This window comes from Pleurodeles waltl, chromosome 5 (genome assembly GCF_031143425.1).
Source record: "Pleurodeles waltl isolate 20211129_DDA chromosome 5, aPleWal1.hap1.20221129, whole genome shotgun sequence".
NCBI lineage: Eukaryota > Metazoa > Chordata > Amphibia > Caudata > Salamandridae > Pleurodeles > Pleurodeles waltl.
The window spans coordinates 149,926,934-149,945,899 of record NC_090444.1 but is presented as its reverse complement, the minus strand read 5'-3'; the positions used below and the strand labels follow the sequence as shown (position 1 = coordinate 149,945,899).

The 18,966-nt window shown below is 39.4% G+C and overlaps 1 protein-coding gene across 1 annotated transcript in view; it reads right to left on the bottom strand.

The window, feature by feature from the left end:
- Window positions 1-18,966, bottom strand: part of ALK (ALK receptor tyrosine kinase) — a 2,590,648-nt gene that overhangs the window by 1,287,980 nt on the left and 1,283,702 nt on the right. Inside the window, exon 4 of the mRNA XM_069233821.1 lies at window positions 6,844-7,039. Within this exon, the coding sequence (XP_069089922.1) occupies window positions 6,844-7,039 (196 nt within the window). The remainder of the gene's footprint in view (window positions 1-6,843; window positions 7,040-18,966) is intronic.

Here is an 18,966-nt window from a genome sequence, read left to right as displayed (position 1 = left end):
TTTTTTTTTACACTCAGGTGGCGCAATGTGCCAGCCCATATTTAAAAAGCCACACAAATCCACCTTGTGTGGCATTTCATGGCCTTTTAAATACGGACCCCTTGCACGTGTAATACTGTGTGAAAGGGGCGTTCCATGGGTGTTGCTTGGGGTGTTCCCACGCAACACCTATGAAACCCAAGGAATCTGATGCTTTCCCAGAAATATCTTTATTTTTCAGCACACTTAGAAAGAGGAAAACACCGCTCATGATTCTTTTTGTGCAGGAGGGTGTTCCTTCCTGCATAAAAACAATCATCCATGCAACGCAGGGATCCTTGCACTATGGTCCAAGGGTGCCTGCATTGGCGCTAGGCAGCAATTTATGTGCCAGCGCAGAGTGAGAGGACAGCAATGCGCCATATCCAGTAGATACAGTTCATTTCTGCCCTTTCCCGATAGTGCAGGGTGGCACAGCAAGGCACTTGCTGCGCCACCCTGCGTCACAGGCCTCGTAAATGAGGCCCTAAGTGCGATGTTCAAACTGGTTAATTACAGCTGCCCATCCTCCCTGTCTTGAGTTGACTACTTACTTTCAATTGGGCACAGCTAATGAAACTATTACCTTTTCTGGATTATTCCTGTCAGGCAACAAGCAGGGCTCTACTAGAATTAGTCTTCTGCAATCCATCGTCTGATTCTAATTATCAGTAGTGAATATCTTCTCTACCACTCACAAGGTGATGACACACAGGTTTAGCTGTCCATCACAAATAAAAGTAGGCTAATACCAAACCCTACGAAATTCACTCACCACTTTCAAAATAGCACAAATGGACTTCAACATCACTGCGTGGAAGAGGCTGGAGCCACAGTAAAGGGATCGGCACATGGCCATTATATGCTGGTAGGAGATGTGGGCAGCACCATCATCAGCACCATCGCCAAATGATGCACAATTATGGGTCAAGACCACAAGAGTGGAAAAAGGGGACAAAAGAAGTGGTAGGAGACTGTTGGAAAAGAAAACGAAGGATTTGTGGGAGCATGGTTTGCTAGGGTATCTGGGCAAAAGACAGAAAAGGGACTTTGAGTCAATATTAAATAAGGGTTTCATATGTAACCCTGGATGCCCCCTTTCAGATGCCTGCATTGTCCTTCTTGCCTGTGGTAGCAGTGGTTCTAAGGGGAGGGTCAAGAAAAAGAAAGTAAACAGAGACTAAGGCACCCTGCTTGCTTTCTGTAGTTTTCACTCTAAGCCTTTCCCATTGCCCTCCAGCAGTTAAAGATGAGGCGGGCCTAAGGAGTTATAAAGTGTTCCACTTTGTGATATTATTAAGGATCAAATATGTGATGCCACTTCTGCTTTCCCTGGAATAGTGTTGAATTACTGCCCGTGGGATTGTGGAAGAATCAGAGGACTGCAGGGCTGTCAACTGCGGGACAGGGGCTGGGGAAACTCCAAGACAAGGGAATGTGGGAAACAGGACTAAGAGGGCAGTAAAAGAGGCAGACGATTTCAAAGAGACAGCCCAGGTGCGTATAGAGCAGGGTTAAATATCTTTATATAGCCATTAATGAGAGTGGGGCAAAGACCATTTTCTCATCTTTGGATATGTTGGCTAAACTGTTTGCAACAGGACAAGGCACGGGACTGGATACATTTCTTTGACACATATTTCAAGCTGTCACAATTCCTCCTTTTAATCTTCTTTCAAAGAAAGGCTTAGGTTCTAAAATATATACAGGGCTTCTCAAGTTTCACTCACTTGATCTTTCTGGCTCACCTCAATTTTTATTCAACAAAGTTGACATACTTGCCCTCATTATGGAGGATTTTATGTCAAGACCCGGAGGCCAATATTATGCAGTAAATCAATGTATTGCCACCACTTAGCAGCCACTTTAAATCCAATACAATTTAGAACACAAAATATATATTCCAGAGATAATAAAACTTCTCAGCAACCACTCCTCATCCTTCTTTTATTGCTGCTGCTCACTCAGTTAAGTTCTACGTGTCTAAGAGATTCAGAATTTTGTAACGTATGTAGTGTTTAACTTGATGGATTTGCAGTGAGTGATATTTGATGGTCAATGACTGTTTTCTTATAGACTGGGGGCTGTTTGTTGCAGTTTTTGCATCTTCATGAACTGAATTTAGTGCCTGGCTGCTTCATTGCTTGTTTGCATATCTTTTGCAGTGCATTGTTGGGAGACAGTGTGATACTTGACTTGGTTGCAGGTACATAACTTGGGGTTTAATGGTGGCAAAACAGCCGATTTGAATAGAGCGGAGAAGCAGATGTGTGTTCTCAGCCTCCCACGTAACGATAAATAAATGGGGAAGGTACCTTTATTTACTTTACAGCCTCACTCAGACCTTTCGATTTGAGCAGAGGTGCCATTTGTGTGCATAGCCTCACTCGGATCCTTTGATCAGAGTAGGAGTGCCGCTAATTGCACAGCATCACTCGGATCATTTAATTGGAGCAGAAGTGCAGTTTTTTTGGTGCACGACCTCGCTCGGATCATCCTGAAACAAGATGGTTCCCATTATCAGTTATAGTTTCTTTAAGTGAACCCTCTATTTTAAATACACTTTCGACAAATGTAATAGCAGAGTTAGTACTAGGAGACTCAACAAATTAACGATAGATCCGCTTTGAATGATAGTCTATTAGAACTTTAAGATACTTCATATCAGAAGGCAACAAGGTGAATGGTCCTGAGAAATCAAAACCTGCTTTTTCCCATTCATTTACAGGAAATGGAACAGGCTGCAAAGAAGATTCTTTTGTCTTCCAATGTTTATTTGATACTAAACAATCAGGACATTTGTCATTTACTGATCTTACATTACTCTCCAAGGATGTCCATCCACCAATAAAACTGTTTGATTCTTTTACACATTTTAGACATTCCTTGATGTCCTTGATGAGCTAAAACAATCAGTTCATGTCTTATATTTTCTGGTAGAACAAATACCTCTCCAAGCATTGCTTTACCATCAACTACTGACAATTCATCTGCTATTTTAAAATATTTCTTCAAATCATTAGGTATCTTATTTCAGACCATCCTTGGTAATATTATGTTTTATTTTAGACAACTTTGCATCAGAGCGACATGCTACTTTCCATTTTCCTTCGGAATTTTTGCCACCACTCTCTTTAATTGCATCTAAAATTGCAATTACACATTCCGTATCTTCCAGCATCTCTGTATTATTGTCTTCTACTGACATTCTTGATAAACAATCAGCCTGAAAATGTTTGCTTCCATACAAATGTTTGACATCAAAATTATGCTCTTGAAGTTTCGATGATAATCTTACTACTCTTGAAGAAATGTTATTAGATTCTTTACCATTGAGAATATGCACTAACGGTATACTGGTCAGTATAAATGTCAAATATACATCCCCATATGTACGCTTTACATTTTTTAACTGCCCAAATAAGCTGCCAATGCCTCTCTTTCAATAGTGCTATATGATTTTTTCTGATTAAGTGTTCTTGATGCGAACCCAACTGTTTGTTCCTTAATATTGACCCACTGACTCAAAACGGCACCTAAACCTGTTAAACTAGCATCAACACTATATAATACATTTACATGCAGGTTCATTAGATTGTAATGCAGGAGCCTCAATTATACATTTATTTACATCTTTAAATATTTCTTCCAAATTTTTAGTTCATTCAAATGTTACCCCTTTTATCATTAGCATTCTTAATGATTCTACCTTGTGTGAGTATTGTTGTACAAACCTTGCATAATACTCAGCAAGCCCTAAAAACGACCTAAGACTATCCCTGTCCACTGGTGCTTTGGCTTACTGTATAGCTTTTAAAAGGGAAACTGTAGTTGTTATATCAGATGATGAAATGGCATGTCCTAAGTATTCTAATTCTCTTACACCAAATTTGCACTTACTCCGTTTTATTGTCTTTCCAGCATCTGACAATGTTTTGAGTTATGCTTATGAATATCTTTTGCATATATTAGAATATCATATTTCCCAAGGAATAAAGATCTCCAAAGTGTCTTAAGTACATCTTTTCACTCAGTGGGACCAAGGAGATGATTAAGAAATATAATAGCCTATGTCCAAAAGACCAGATCTTCAAAGTGGGATCCCCACAGTCAACACCTGCTATTCAGTACATCCTTCATGCGGAGGTATGGTTAGGTGTGTAGAATTGCCTATCTCTTTTCTTGAACATACACTTTGGGCTTCATTTAGTGCACCAAACATTTTGGAAATTTTCCTCAGTGTACTATTTGCACATCAAGAATGATTTTACCTAACGTATCCAGAAACTCAATTTTGTACAATGCACTTGAGCGAAATCCTGGTTGAAATAGGTTGGTATGTTTTCTGGCTACACTAAAAAAATCAATGGGCTTGCATGGAAAGTCTGGATAGGGATGGCTGCCATATTGAACTGAAGAGTTTAAGACATCATTCACACCTAAACTTAACGGGGGAAAAAGGGATGAACATTCAAAGGTGGTCTGCTAGATCTATGCAATAAAAGCCTGAAACATGGTTAGAAAAGTTTCACCAACAGTTTATAGACTTCTATCCTATGAATACATTCCTCCATCAACTCACTTTCTTCGTTTCCACAGACAAACAAAATAATCATTTGAAGAGCAGACATGTCACTTCTTGGTCATGTTCTGAGCCTTAGCAAAAATATACTAACGTCCATAAATTCTGCTTGGTTGACAGGTGTAACATTCTCCAAATAAGAGGGCCTTATCCATTGCTTAAAAATTGACAATCTTGTCATTTAAAGATTTAAATCTTCATACTATGTTCTACAGTGCAGTGGGTCCGAGTGCTGGACTGTGGCCAATTCAAATGGGGTGGCTCCCAGTGTACTTACAAGCCCATGCATCTAAAATTCCTCTGGTCAGGATGAGCCCAGAATCCTGAATGATGACATCTTTTGTGTTGTACATGTGTGTGTGAGTGTTATAATTGACTTTGTTCCATGCAGGAGTGATACATGCCTGTGGGATCCATTTTGGAAGCCTACAGCTTGGACCACAATACAAGATGGAGGAGAGGTTGCTTTCCCTAGACAGCATACGTGTATTGTTGGCATCTCCAAGATGGGAGGGGAGGCACCAGACGCACTAGTGAGGAAAGATCAGACAGGCTTTCTTTAGAAGTGTTACATTGGGTTGTAAATTACTCTAAACTTAGCTAATGTTCTGTAGATGGCAGAAGGTACAAGTTGACGTCCGCACTATCTGTTGTTAGTGGAAGGAATCATTTGTAGGGGCACAGGTTCTTGTCTCTCTTCCCGATCCCTGTGAGAAGAGGTCACAAATAGCTGGATGCAGTCTGCTCACACCTTGTTGTACTTCTGTGGTGTGCACTCCACCTAGAGATTGTCCTACTGGGCAGAGAAGCATTGCAACAAAGGCCAGGCTTGGAAGATGGTGTGGCCAACACAAATGAAAGGGGACCAGAACTGAATCAGTCCCAAGGAAGCAGATCTGGAATACACATCATTTGTCTGTATAAATATGGGAGCCAAAGACCCATGGGTGTTCGATGCTGCAGTCTCTTCTTCCAAGGAGTGGGTACTCCGCATTGCTAATTTCATTCACATAACCTTGGCGAACAGGCGGTTGCTTTTTATCAGGGGTGTTGAGACTATTTAGATTTTATTGCACCAATGTAAAATCATTGATGGACACACCAGCAATGTTTTTCCATTGGGCCTTGAATGTCTCTTCTACTGGGGGTCTTGAAGCCTCCTTGCATTATCCTATCCCTCACAGTAACCCACTGTCACCATTAGGTTTGTATTATTTTTTACTGTATTCCCAATGTTCGCCTTCTTTTTGTTATTTTATCAGAATTGATCCACATTCCACCTCCTAGCTTTTCTACATGAAAAATATAGCTCTTCAACTTCAAGATGAATTATTTTGCCATCTTACCTTGGAAACTTCACTTGCCAAAAACAGCAATCAATTTCATCTGACCAATATTTTGCCAGACTATAGCCCAGATTTACTAAACTGTCACACAACTCAGCCCAGCAACCAAAATTGCTGTGCTGCGTTGCGTGACAGAGGGAGAGCAGGAAAGGACCATTTTACAGTGATTTAACACTATCCTACCCTGCCCCTCGTGCTGCTGCACTATCAGGCCGCCAAGCACCATGCACACGCTTTTGCACTATAGTGGAAAGGAGTCTGCATGCATCTAGTATAGTTTTTGTAGTGGATGGGGTTCATTCCAGTGCAAAATACTACGTCTAGACTACTTTTAAATCTTTTTCCAACTTCAGATTTGTGCTGTACAGTGCAGCACACATGCAAAGTGGGAAAAGTAAGCATTTCTTCTTATTGTGGCCTCTTTTCAAGTGGTTTGGCGCGGCTTTGCATTACTTTCAGGCACCTTTACAGCACAAAACACGTTTTGTGCTGCAAAGTAAATCCCAAAAAAACAATTTTGCACAGGTTTGCATCACTTTTGTGATGGAAATTCAGTACAAAACTTTTCTCAATTTGGCCTTTTGTTTCCTGATCTTTATTTCCATTACATCATTCATTCCTTCACCCACACCCAAGAATTGCTTTTGTCCTAGACAGAGGCATAAAGTGCAAAAAAAATGCTGCTGTACAATGTGCATCATGCTCAAGTTGCATTTACAATTTTACCCATTCAATAAAAAAGTACTGTTGATATGTTTACATTTGAGGGTCAGAAATTCGATCCAGTAACCACATAAACTTCTTTAAGGGTAACCATTGAAGACCCTTGGAAGAGCTACTGATTTTGTAGTGGCTCCAAAATATCAAGGACAGAAACCATTAAAGCGGGTCACTTACCCATTGTGCCTCTGGCCTGCTGTGGACAGGATTTTGTGGCTGGTTCTGTTGCCGGGTAGCAGCCGCACCACGTACTCTCCTTTTTGCTGGTGCCAGACAGCCACTTCCACTGTGCAATGCTCACCCTTGCTCCAAATCCATGGGGTCATAATGCTGCTGTCAATGTTGTCTGTCGAGTTGAGCAGAAGGAAATGACCTGTGTGTGAAAAGGAAACAAGTTTGATCTGTAGTTTTAATGCCATCACAGGACTGAATCACAGGACTGAATCTATGATTTTTTTCTATTCTTTCTAGTGTATAATATCATAAAAACATACTAGGGGATCTGAAAGGAGCCTGAAGCGAGGTATCTGCCCCTACATTACACTCACGCCCATGTAAAAATCCAGGCCCAGATTTAGTGAAATTTTGCATGGTGTTGCATCAATTTGTGGCACAGCCCCAATGTGAAATCTATTTTGGGATTTCCAACCCCCGATTTCCATGGCTTTGTAAAAAATAACGCTGCCTTGCATTACTTTGCAACTGGTAGATGTTACATGGGTGGAGCATAGGTGTCCCCGTGCATCCACCCAAGTATTCTGATGCAAACCCATCTTTACAAAGAATTGTAAACATGGGTTTGTGCCACAAAGTGGTGTGCCTACTTGAGGAGAAATACCTTTATTTCTCCACATTTTGTTCTTCTCTGCATGTCTGCTGCATCTTGCAGCACACATGCAAAGAGGAAATAGCCTCAAAGGATAGTTTTTGTGCAGGATCATTTTCTGCAAGAAAACTATTCTGACCGCAATACAGGCATTCTTGCGACATGACTCTAGGCAGACACAAGTGTGCCAGTGCAAGGAGAGAGCAGAACTGCCCCCATATCTTTCTAAATATGACACAGTTCTGCTCTCTCCATTTCACGTAACTCAGTACAGCAAATCCCCTTGCTGCACTGCATTGTGTGAAATCTTAGTAAATCTAGACTTCAGTGTTTGCCTGGAGCAAGACCTCCCACTGGACAAAATCATGACAAACCGTAAACCATTCTGTAAGAATAGCTTTCATTACATATGTTGTACCACAACCAATGAATAGTTAACCTTACATATATTTAAATCAACAAAAAGCACAAAAAAGGATTATAGGAGAAGCTGGCAGAGGATGTAATTTAGGAAAAAACACATATGAGTGGAAATGAGCAACAAGAGATATCAATTGAGATGATCACTGATGCAATAATGAGGTAATCTATATAATTTTATAGAAATATGGTGTCAAAAATATTGATTATCAAAATATTGCCTCCCTATACTTATAATGGTAAGAACAGAAATATCGGAAATAATATATCATCCAAAAACATACACAAATATTGTTTTATTAATATAAATATAGTTTAAAAAAGTGAGTCTTAAATATTCTAGTATATAAAATTAATATAATGCAAATTACATAAATTCCACTAATACTTAATGCATTACAAAAATATATACTTATATAAACACACAAACGTAGAGATGCATATGTGTGTGTGTATGTATATATATATACATATATATATATACATACACACACACATATATATGCATATATGCATGTGTTTGATTCCAAAAGTGCACAAGGATGCTAAAGAAAAACAGAAAGACCCATTGAAGCAGCACAGGAGGTGTAATTCAAAACTGTTTCATGGTATATTGATAATTTCTTGAGGCCCTTGGTACAAAATCTTTCCTCTTACAAAAAGGGCACAACTGATTCCTGAAGAGAAGTTTTGACATCAGTTGAGAGGAAAACATAGTATACAATGAGAACACTTGATGTAGTGTCATTGTATAGTAGTATACAACATGTAGATGGCTTAAGAGTCACATAATATTTTTTTAGATTGAGACCTGATAGATTTTAGAAACATAGTAAAATGCTGATCAACATGATGAAATAGTGCCTAAAACAGAATATATTCTTCTTCAACAATGATATTTATGAGCAACAGCAGGGGATGGCGATGGGAACCTGCTTTGCTCCCAGCTATGTGAATCTTCACATGGGCTGTGGAAGGGGCAGGTGCTCTATAGCCCACCCTTGGATGTATGGAACATGCACATAACCTTGTGGTTTTGGATTATTGATAACATTTTTGTCATTTGGAGAGGAGACATAGGGAGTGCCCTAGAATGTGTGAAGGAGATCAGTCAGAATGATTTGAACTTAACTTTTACCAGCAATTTGAGTAATAATGAGATCAACCTTTTGGATGTCAAATAAGGGAGAAGATCACAGATTGGAGACAAAATTGAATAGAAAGTTTAGTGCAGGAAACAGTATTCTACATGCGACCAGCTTTCATCCCACACCTTTGAAGGAGAGCATTCCACATGGTGCGCTCCTTAGAGCTCAGAGAATATGAGGCATCATTGAGAGTTTCAAAAAAGTCAAAAACTAAGTGGTACAGAGGTTAAAAAATAGAGGCTACAAGGAGGCTACCTTGAATAATACACACAGGAAAGTAGATATGAGCAGTAGCAATGCTATCTTGCTTGGTGCACCAAAGGAAAAAACACATGGGAAAGATGCAACATAGATTCTCAACACTTATACCACTGCACATTCAGAGGTGAGAGTAGCATTGAGAAAACACTGGGATTTGCTCAAAAGTAATCCAGTGATAGGAGATGAAATGTCAAAGCTCTCAAAATTATCTTTCTAAAGGGGCAGGTCCATGACGGATATGCTTGTGAGGAGTGACATCAGGAGGGAAAGAGGTACATGATTAAATTCAAGTGAGAATTTTAAGAAATGTTCCTCTAAATGTAAAGTGTGCAGACATAGTGAGAACATGAGAAAAAGTGAAAATAGCAGGAAGAACTATCCATAAGATAAGGGGACAATATACTTGCATAAGTGATTTTGTCATGTACATTTTGAAATGTAGTTGCCCCAAGATAAGTAGGGAGCACCATGTTACAGGTACACAAGAGGCAATTAGAAACTTTGATACATGGTACCCTGTAGCTAGACACAACAAAGAAATACAAGGGGGAGATGCTGGAGATCTCAAGTATAGTGTCATTGATGGTACAGAAACCAATGCAGGAGGAGGCAATAGGGAAAAGAAGCTAAGAATACTTGAGTCAAAGTACATATTAGCTTTTCACAGTAAAGAACCACATGGATTAAATGGTGGAGAAGAGCTGCATGTGCTTCTTTAATGAGGAGCATCATTTTATATAATGGTTAGATTCCCGGCAATTGGTGAATGAAGTGTTATATATACATATTAAAGATGACGTAACATAATGGGAAGTCGTTTTGCTGATTTAAATTGAGTTTTTGATGTTTTTTCAAAGCTGGAGGATGGGGGCCCTATATTTGAGAAAAGCGAAGGAGCTATTTATATCTATTTGTGGATCGGTATACTTGACACTCAAGGCTATTGTACCTTCTGAGACAGAATATTGTGGATTATGGGGTAGGATGACACACTTTAGCCCACTTGGGCTTAATAAAACACATTGGGCCTGATTACAACTTTGGAGGGAGGTGTTAATCCATCCAAATGTGACGGATATACCACCAGCCGTATTACGAGTCCATTATATCCTATGGAACTCGTAATACGGCTGGTGGTATATCCGTCACATTTGGGACGGATTAACACCTCCTCCAAAGTTGTAATCAGGCCCATTGTATGGTTAAACAGATTTGAGTGGCTATGGGCCCACTTGGGCTGAAGAATGACCGCACTTTATGAATAGTTGCTAAGCAGCGGTGATATGGTACTGAATAGTAACACCAGGTGTGGAACCTTAGCATTGGCACTACTGGATGTGCATGCATTGAGCACTAGAACGAGGAAAGCATTAGACAAGATGTTTTGAGAAAATGTGTAACCAGACCTTATTGTCATGTGATGTTGCGGTTGAACACTGTAGGTATCAGAACTTTCACATGTTGGAGAATGATAAGTTCTGAATTGTGAATTGGGAGCCATAACATCACAGCTCAATAGATAACAAAATAAAATGGACATCTGTATATTTTAAATGTTTGACAATGCAGTTTAGTATCAAGCATATATACATATATATACATATATATTAACTCCAACAGGTCCAAAGAGGCGCGCTCATCTCATGTCGGTGCCTGCAACAGGGAGGGACCTACTCCCATCAATAATCTTCACACCAAGTTGACAATTAAGTCAGGGATGCGGCACTCACAGGATTGAATCAGACTTCTTTTATTACATAACAGGACCCCAAACAAACTGACACCAACGCGTTTCGACCTTCCCGGTCTTGATCACGGTGATTATCCAATCCAATACAAGCACTATTTACACTGTTCCTCTAAGCCATGCCCTTATGTAGCATTCTGGGATACGTAGTCTTTATAGTGTATACTATTTCTAAACACACCACCATGCCCTTTTTGACACCCCAATGTGTACTGCTACTACCAAAAAAGACTGAAAAATAATAACAATTGACCAACCTAGTGCACATAAAGGATAATAAAACAATAAACAACAAACATAACCACAGCTACTCTACTTATCATAAGACTTTGTTAATATATTACACTATTTGCAGTGTTTGTATTTCCAACTCCACAATATCCGTTACCATTATTCAAATTTACAACTTATATTCTCTCATATCACTGTGGGGATCCATAAGACTGAGATGCCGTATGGGATTAATAATGATGAGGAACTGTATTGCCATCTCTAAGCTTGGCTAAATAGTATGGACTAGCTCCCACTACCAACAAAAAACCAATGAAGCATATCAATTGAAATAAGTTAAATTGCTTTAATTAAAAATAATTGGGAGGTGGATCCCCACAGTGAAATGAGAGAATATAAGTTGTAAATACACTGTTTTACTGGAAGAAACATGCACTCGGTTGAAATATTTATACTGTGATGCCAAGACGCTATTAAGCAATATTTGAAAAGACATTACAGAGTGTTATATTGTATTGACATTACTGGTGCATTATGGGAATAGAAGGATTTTCCATCTGGTCACGTGTTTATGATGATTTAAGGCACACACCAATTTGCACTTGATTCTGCTCACCTGTGAACAAGGCTGCTAAGCCGAAACGCGTCAGGACAGAAAAGACTGCCAAGAAAACTGCGCTATTGATTACAATAAATGCCAGTATTTCATTGAGTTGGGCTTTGATAATTTTTCTTGTGTATGATTTGAATTATGGGACGCTCCAAAACCCATATCAAAGCCGCCCTGCAGGGATGGGGGCTCCCGTCATTTGGAGATTGCTGTTTGGATTTTGTTTGGGGAGCATGTCCTGCTTGCCTACGTGTTACACGAAAGGATTATCCTGTTATTTCAGCACGGAGGTGAGAAAGGGAGACTGGGGAAGATGTACTCCCTCTGCCAACTCTGACTTACTTGTATTTTCAAAAGAGATATGGATTTATTCTTGGCAATAGTGAAATCGAGCAAGACTGGCAGTATATTTACGTAGCCTTCATTTTGAAATAATATTCGTGACTGTTTTACTGGAAGAAACATGCACTCGGTTGAAATATTTATACTGTGATGCCAAGACGCTATTAAGCAATATTTGAAAAGACATTACAGAGTGTTATATTGTATTGACATTACTGGTGCATTATGGGAATAGAAGCATTTTCCATCTGGTCACGTGTTTATGATGATTTAAGGCACACACCAATTTGCACTTGATTCTGCTCACCTGTGAACAAGGCTGCTAAGCCGAAACGCGTCAGGACAGAAAAGACTGCCAAGAAAACTGCGCTATTGATTACAATAAATGGCAGTATTTCATTGAGTTGGGCTTTGCTAATTTTTCTTGTGTATGATTTGAATTATGGGACGCTCCAAAACCCATATCAAAGCCGCCCTGCAGGGATGGGGGCTCCCGTCATTTGGAGATTGCTGTTTGGATTTTGTTTGGGGAGCATGTCCTGCTTGCCTACGTGTTACACGAAAGGATTATCCTGTTATTTCAGCACGGAGGTGAGAAAGGGAGACTGGGGAAGATGTACTCCCTCTGCCAACTCTGACTTACTTGTATTTTCAAAAGAGATATGGATTTATTCTTGGCAATAGTGAAATCGAGCAAGACTGGCAGTATATTTATGTAGCCTTCATTTTGAAATAATATTCGTGACTGTTTTACTGGAAGAAACATGCACTCGGTTGAAATATTTATACTGTGATGCCAAGACGCTATTAAGCAATATTTGAAAAGACATTACAGAGTGTTATATTGTATTGACATTACTGGTGCATTATGGGAATAGAAGCATTTTCCATCTGGTCACGTGTTTATGATGATTTAAGGCACACACCAATTTGCACTTGATTCTGCTCACCTGTGAACAAGGCTGCTAAGCCGAAACTCGTCAGGACAGAAAAGACTGCCAAGAAAACTGCGCTATTGATTACAATAAATGCCAGTATTTCATCGAGTTGGGCTTTGATAATTTTTCTTGTGTGTGACATATATATATATATATATATATATATATATATATATATATATATATATAAAACATCAATACTAGGAAAAGTATTGGAGTCTGGGAATATTTTCTATAAAATTCCCACTCCAGTTTATACACCAGTAGTGAAAGTGTTGAACATCGAAGGAGTTAAATTTCATATTTTTACTCCAAACAGTGCAACAGTAGGGAATGTGTTGGGGGATAGATTTACTATTCCCACTCTAATTAGGGCAACAGTAGGGAAAATGATGGACTTTGGAGGGGTTACATTTTCTATTCCTACTCCAGTGAGCGCAACAGTAGGGAAACTGTTGGACTTCGAAGGGGTTAGATTTATCATTCCCACTCCAAACAGTGCAACAATATAGAAAGTGTTGGTTTGGACAGGTTAGATTTACTGTCCCACTCCAGTTTATGCAACAGTAGGAAAAGAGTTGGAATTCCGATTGGTTAACTTTAGTATTCCCGCTCCAGTCTGAGCAATAGTAGGGAAAATAATTAACTTCAAACACATTAATTCAGAAAAATGATTATACTCTTAATAGAAACACTATTAATTAACATTAAATAAATATACACACATATATAATATATATAATATATTACAACATAAAAAGAGCTAAAAGACTTACATAATTAATTAAATAATTAATTAAAATGATTATTCACTATGTTAATAGCAATTATTTACTGTTACAATAATTGTAATAATTGTTTAGTATTTTTACCAAAAAAATAATAAAGTACTAATTTAATTAGTACTTAATTAACTTCCTACCCTATACCCCTACAAATCTAGCAGCCCACAACTATATTAAAACATAATAGTCAATTGAATAATAAATTACAAACTAATAATTTGTTATTTGTTAATTATTTATTACTTAATTACCCTCCCACCCTATACCCCTATAAAATCAGCATCCTGAACTCAAACTATTACTAGACTATATAAGTAACACACAATTTACATAAGTAATAATTAATTAAAAATAATTAATAATTAATTGTTAATTAATTATTGCTTAATTAATTTCCCACCGATTCCCATAAAAAGCGTGACACCCACACCTAAAATATAGCTGTAGGGAATTGCCATTACATAAGGTCCATAATTTATATCTATCCTAAAATTAATTCAAAACGACTAAGTAATTTATATGATTAATAAGTATTACTTAATTAACTTTCTACCCTGTCCCCCTACAAACCCAACATCCCGCTGCAACACTATAAATTACTATTAACAATTATATAAAAATTGTAAAGCACTTAACATTACAAACTGTATTTAAAAATATTATTAACAATAATACAAGCAACAGCAACATAAAATAAATTATTATTTGAAATAAAACACATTAAAATATTTAAAAAACAATATTATTTACAACTATATTACTAAAAACGATATTAAAAACAATAATTTTCTTACAAACTATATTATTTACATAAAAAAGCGACATTCATGCCAACAATGCTTTTGCATCACAATATTTTTGTGTTATGATACTTTTTCCCCGATAATTCTGTCTCCCGAAATTTAGAACTCGATATTTTGTACAAATACTCCATTAAGAGCTTTCATCAGCATGATATGTGGACCAGAGCTGAAAAACTGGTGAGAAATCTAGATAAAAGCCTCTCATTAACTGTGATATTGTGATGCAAATTAGAGAGTGGCAGACAGGCACTAGGACGTTTACATTTAGTGCAGAACAGCTCATAAAAAAGGAAGGTGTGCCCATGATCAAAGTACTTCTAACAGTAATGAAGCTTGTAACTGGTAAAAAAAAGCTGTCACCAGGCTTTACAAGGCAATATGAGAAAGCACCAAAACGAACCTAGAGAACCATAGAGATAATTCACAGAAGGATATTCGAGTAAAATTCTAAGTTAAAGAATAGGAAGCTATTATACACAAACACATAAGGGGCCACGAAATGCAAGACAGGAGTATTTACGGTACACTATATTACACAGAGTATACTTGACCCCCACGAGCATTAAGGCCATATACCTGGGAGCGAATGAACATTGTTTCAGATGTAATACACACGGAGCTACCTCTTATCACATGATATGGCAATGTCCTTCACTACTTAACTAGTGTGAAGAGGTAGCAAATATGTTGAAAGAAGTAACTGAAAAGGATACTGATGCTTGTTGTATTATCTTAGCATATCCAAGAAAACGTAAGCATTTAATAGATACACTGATTTAGGGCTGTTACTCACTGAAAGAAATATAATTAAAAATTGGAACGCAGCCGAAGCACCCAAGGTTGATGATGGCTTCTGAATGTAATTCTCCCAATTGTTTTTTGTAGGGAGGTACAAGGAAGGAACATTTGCTTTGGAAGCTGACATCAAGGCGTTAGTGGAAATCGTTAGCAACCCTACCAACCAGAGCATGACATGTGTCTAACCTGTCTCCTGAGAAGGAGGGGTTAACTCATGATGGCCAAGCTAACCCTTGTGAAAAAACAGAATTAGAAGGACCTGGCCTCAGTGGGACTGAAATCTGGATAACAGCATTAGCTTCCATGCAAAATCCTAACAAGATCAAATCAAATTCTTAATGCTCAAATTCACCAAAAAGTTTCAAAGAGAGGCCCCAGCATGCATGAAGAATGAGGGAATGGGGGGGGGGGAATGAAACTGAAATGAAAGTGAAACATTCATATCTGCTGGATTCTAGAAATACTCCCTGACTTTCCAAGATTGAGCACCAACTGGCACCAATTGTAACCATTTTTCAGTTCCTCTGTAGGTTAACATGTAAAGGGGCATGCTCCTATAGCCCCCGTAGTGGAAGGAGCCCCATAGACATCTGTGGACACTTTAATTAATATTAAGAGTGCTCTTACTTTGATATCGGTGCAGAGGTTCAAGCAAGTAAACTCTGAAATACTGGGGGCACATCTTTTTGAAAAAAAATTGATGAAAAGAATTATAACACATTTTGAAGGAAAACCATCACTAGTAGTCGGGGTAACACAGATCCCTAACACAATTGGCACAATTATTCTAAATAATGATCGAGCTATCATTCAGTGCACAGACTCTGAATTCCTGATTTGATTTATTAGTGGGATTGCCTTCTTGACTGATTGTGAGAAGCTGCTTCTTAGGTCCAACACAAAAGCTCTCATTACCAGGAAGAAGCTAGAAACATTTAGGAACCAGCATCGCACATCAGGCACACAGAGGAACCTTGACTTCATGGAGTTTCAGTTTAAGAATGGGAATGATCCAGAGATTATAGTGATTATAGATAATGACAATTTAACTCAAAAGGAGACAGTCATTCAACATATTGCAGTCAAGTTGATTGAGGTGGATAGCTGCAAAACTTAGCTAGAAGGTAATTTTTTTGAGGTTCAAGGAGGAAAAAGATAACCTTGGAAAGACAGTAACCAGGAGTCTCATGAATTGAAATTAGCCAAGGCTCTTGATGGAGTGTGTCCAAGTGAGTGTATAAGAAGGCCAAAAATGTTAATTGCTACTTTTGATCGAGCTACAAAATGTAGTTCTATTACTGAAGAACTATGTCAAGAATTATATTGAACTTTCAGAGTTTAATTAGTACCCCATAAAAGGAAAGGGGGCTAAACCAAGTAACCTGATCACAATCCCAGCTGAGGCTGCAATTGTGTACCATGTATTTTGGATTGTGGGTAATCTATAGCAATCAATGTTCCTGGAATGTTCTATTTTGCACCCCTTATGGGTAAATCTGGATTTAGTTAATCTAGAAGTGTGCACCTTGACTCCCAACACTTTAAAATCTATTGGCAAGCCTAACTACAGCTTTAAGGTTGCCCAATTGCTACTTTAATCAATTGAAAAATTTATTTTTATTATACATACAAAAATCAATCAATATTACATCACCAGCTTTGTAAGCTAATAGCCAGCAAATATAACAGAATATCCATGAAGTCGGAATGGCACCCTGACAATCCCTATATAGATACCATCCAGAGATCGGAATAAGTGCTCAATCCTCCTAACCATACAGTTATGAAACTCAGCAGTTCTACATGACATTCATCCTCAAAATTCCTATGTTCAGAGAGGGCTGAAGCTACATATGCAACAGTTCTGTCAGAGAGGACACACTGTCAACGTTTTGGTCTCACTTAGGCAGAAAGGTCCACAAGACCATCATCAGGACTCAGGTGCTTGTAACGACTTCGGTGGTCTTTTTAAAAGACCTCCGAAACCATGGGCCCCAAAGGACCGCCAGTGCTGGCAGTCCAAAGACTGACATATTAAGATGTTGTGCTGATTACCACCATATTTCGGGTGGAAATCCAACGCCGTCAGCCTGGCCAACATCTTAATAGCGGCGCTTTCCATTGCCTGCACTGACACGCCAACAGGACGCCGTCTTACGATCGTTAATACGGTGCAGCAGTTTCCTGCACAGCCGTGCAGTGCCGGTGGTGGAAAGAGCGGGGACACATCCCCTCCTGCCAGATGGCCACCTCCCTGAAGCAGGTAAGTTGATCGTCCGAAAGGAGGGGGGGGTGGGAGGTTTGGGGGTGTTGTTTGTGGTGTCGGCGTGTGTGTATGAATGCAGGGGGGTGTCTGTGTGTGCGTTTGTGAGTGCGCGTATGCCGAGGGGGAAGGGGGCATTTGTGTGTGCATTTGTAAGTGCATGTATGGCGAGGGGGAGGGGTGTGTGTGCGTGAGTGTGTGTATGTTTGTGTGAATGCGGGAGGGGGAAGGAGGTTGCAGTTTGAGTGCATGCATGCAAGTGTGTCTGAGTGCGTGCATGTGAGTGTATGTGTCTGCTTGAGTACTTGCGTGCATGTGAGTGTATGTGTCTGCTTGAGTGCGTGCATGCTAGTGTATGTGTCTGAGTGCGTGTGTGTGAGTGAATGGGTGTATCTGAGTGCATCTGAATGTGTGTATCTGAGTGTGTGTTTGGGTGCAAGTGTGTGAGGGTGTATGTAAGCGAATGCATGGTTGAGTGGGGGTGCATGAGTGTAGGTGTGTGGTCGTGTGGGGATATGTCTGCCGGCAACAGGAATGGAGATTCCGGTCGCTAGGTGCATGACCGCCAGCATCTTCGTGGGGGTGCGACCGCCACCAAAATGCTGGCAGTCTGCCCAGTTGTAATACCGATGACGGTATTACGCCTACTGCCGGGCAGGAGCTGCTCACCTCCGGCCCGGCGATTCAACTGACCTGGTGGTACGGGCAGCATTTCAGCAGTTTGGCTTTGGCCGAACCGTTGAAGTCGTAATATGGCGGTTTTTACCACCGGCCTGGTGGCGGTAAGACCACAACAGCGAGTCCAAGGACCGGCAGACTCATAATGAAGGCCTCAGTGTCGGAAAGGAACAACTCCTGCAAATGTAGGTAGTAAACTTGTTAAAATAAAATAATGGGCAAGGAACGTCAACACTAAGCACATGAATGAATCAACACAACTTTATGGATATATCAGGTGTATTTGCTGGCTATTAGCTTAAAAAGCTGGCGATGTAATATTGGTTGTGTTAGAAATGGGGTCTCTGTTAGGCAGTCAGTTTGCACTCTGTCCAAGCAGGGACCCTCACTCTAGTCAGATAAATGGAGATACACACTTAAGATAACCCCTGCTCACCCTCTTGCTAGCTT